Below are 1,890 nucleotides of genomic sequence, written 5' to 3' on the forward strand. Positions count from 1 at the left end.
GGTTGAACAAAATCCCCATCAATCTATAAATGGGGTGCTGCTTCAGCATGAAGACACCAAGCACCTCTGCACAGCTGAATGGTTGATTAACTGTGACCATACTGGATGAATCAGCTCAAATCTCCGGACTATCAGAGATTCAACCTTACAGAACTATCAACACCAGAAACTTGGTTCAGAATCACAACTAAAGCGGAGGAGTTTTGAGTGAATATCCTCACGGGTCAGAAAAGTTGCTGAAATGATCGATAGCAATTTCATTTTGAAAAGTTGTGGTTTACATCTGACATTTCGATACGGAACTTGAGATATTTCCTGATGAAAATCTACAATGCGGTGAGAAACTCAAGATATCCCGCTATCAGGTAATACAAACTGAGGAGTTTGAAACTTTCCGAAACACCCCCCACACACACTTTCTTCCAATATCTTAATCTCAAATCGAGACATCTTGAGATTCACAAGGGTTTTTTGGGTTTACACCGGTATAACACAGTAGAGAAGGGCATAGTAACGAGCTACTGGTAAACGCCGAGTTTAATGTACGCAGCGACTAGGAAAAACAACACCAAGTTTTTACGCGAAAGGCCTTAGCTCAATGGATAGCGCTGTACCACCCATTTTTAAAGAAACAGCTTAAAAAATAGTCCTTAGTGTGGTATTTAGTTCCTAGATAGCGTCTTATTGCAAAACGATTGATGAATATATCACTTTCATAGAGATACCCGGTTTTAGGTCAGATTTTGTTTGCTCACAAGGCTGACAACAATGACTGAACAATTTTTAATCTTATGAAAACATCGTATTACTAAGCTCCAGTGTCAACACCGCATGAATTTTAATCACCATTCAGGAAGGTAGTCAGTGCAGTGTAGGGCAAGAGTAGGGCAGACATGAAGAGCATGTTAGTTTGGTTACAGATTCGAAAGATAACGTACCCAACCATAATCCCCTCATCACTGATGCTTGTATCCATTTTGGAGTTACCAGCGATCGGCCAAGAGCCACGGCCATATAGGTTTTGGGTGTTCGTAGGAGACGAGTACATACAAGATGTGTGGCATCTTCCGAAGAATCAACCAGTCTACAGTTGGGCATTTGGGAACAAAGCTCCGTCAGTGATAAACGTGTGTCATGATCGATAGCAGTGAACGTGATACGTACAGTTTGATCCACAGACTGATCAGAAGAAGTGAATGTACTTAATCCGTCTTCAGAGATTTTGACCTGAGACGTTACGAAGGCAACCTCCGTTTGTGAAACTTCAGCTGAAGACCCGAGTTCCGATATATTCTCTTCTTTTGGGATGATAGGAACTACAGAAGCCTCGACGGTGTGAGGCTGGGCGGAAATTTGGTGATCTTCGATTATACCGACATCTTCATTGGATTCGCCAGTGACCGTTGTCGCTATTCGTTTTGCGGTGGAATCGCAAGGATCTCCGCTGGCACAGCGCTTGCGACTAGTTATCTCCTCTAATGGTGCTTTCTCCTCGACAGAATGGTCAACAAAAACCGGCGAATCAGGTTTCTCGGACTCATCCTCCATGGCGTTTCTTGTGATGCCATCACGTTCTGCGTTCGCATGCAAAGCGGTGGCTAAGTCTTCCGAATCGAGATGACCATCTGTTGACACTGCTACCGGCGTTTCAGCAACCGCTGCAGCACCCTCTTCCTCGGAAACCAGAGCCAGATTGTCTTGAATCCCATGGTCCTGTATAGAGAGCGTGATACGGTCTTTGCAAGTATCCTAAAGAAGATTACGTACGATAGATAGATGGCTCAGTGGAAAATCACTTGAAATTAGTAAGCGACCAAGGTATTTAACGACGGCTTTTCTCAGCTATATACCAGACGAACCTCACTAATGTAATCCGACTGGGCCAGTGGA

At 43.8% G+C, this 1,890-nt stretch overlaps 1 protein-coding gene across 1 annotated transcript in view; it reads right to left on the reverse strand.

The window, feature by feature from the left end:
- Window positions 1–1,890, reverse strand: part of T265_03168 (hypothetical protein) — a gene marked incomplete at both ends in the record, with an annotated part of 12,150 nt that overhangs the window by 5,143 nt on the left and 5,117 nt on the right. The window contains one exon of the mRNA XM_009167581.1: window positions 939–1,749. Within this exon, the coding sequence (XP_009165845.1) occupies window positions 939–1,749 (811 nt within the window). The remainder of the gene's footprint in view (window positions 1–938; window positions 1,750–1,890) is intronic.

This window comes from Opisthorchis viverrini, assembly GCF_000715545.1.
Source record: "Opisthorchis viverrini unplaced genomic scaffold opera_v5_43, whole genome shotgun sequence".
In the NCBI taxonomy this organism is placed as follows: domain Eukaryota; kingdom Metazoa; phylum Platyhelminthes; class Trematoda; order Opisthorchiida; family Opisthorchiidae; genus Opisthorchis; species Opisthorchis viverrini.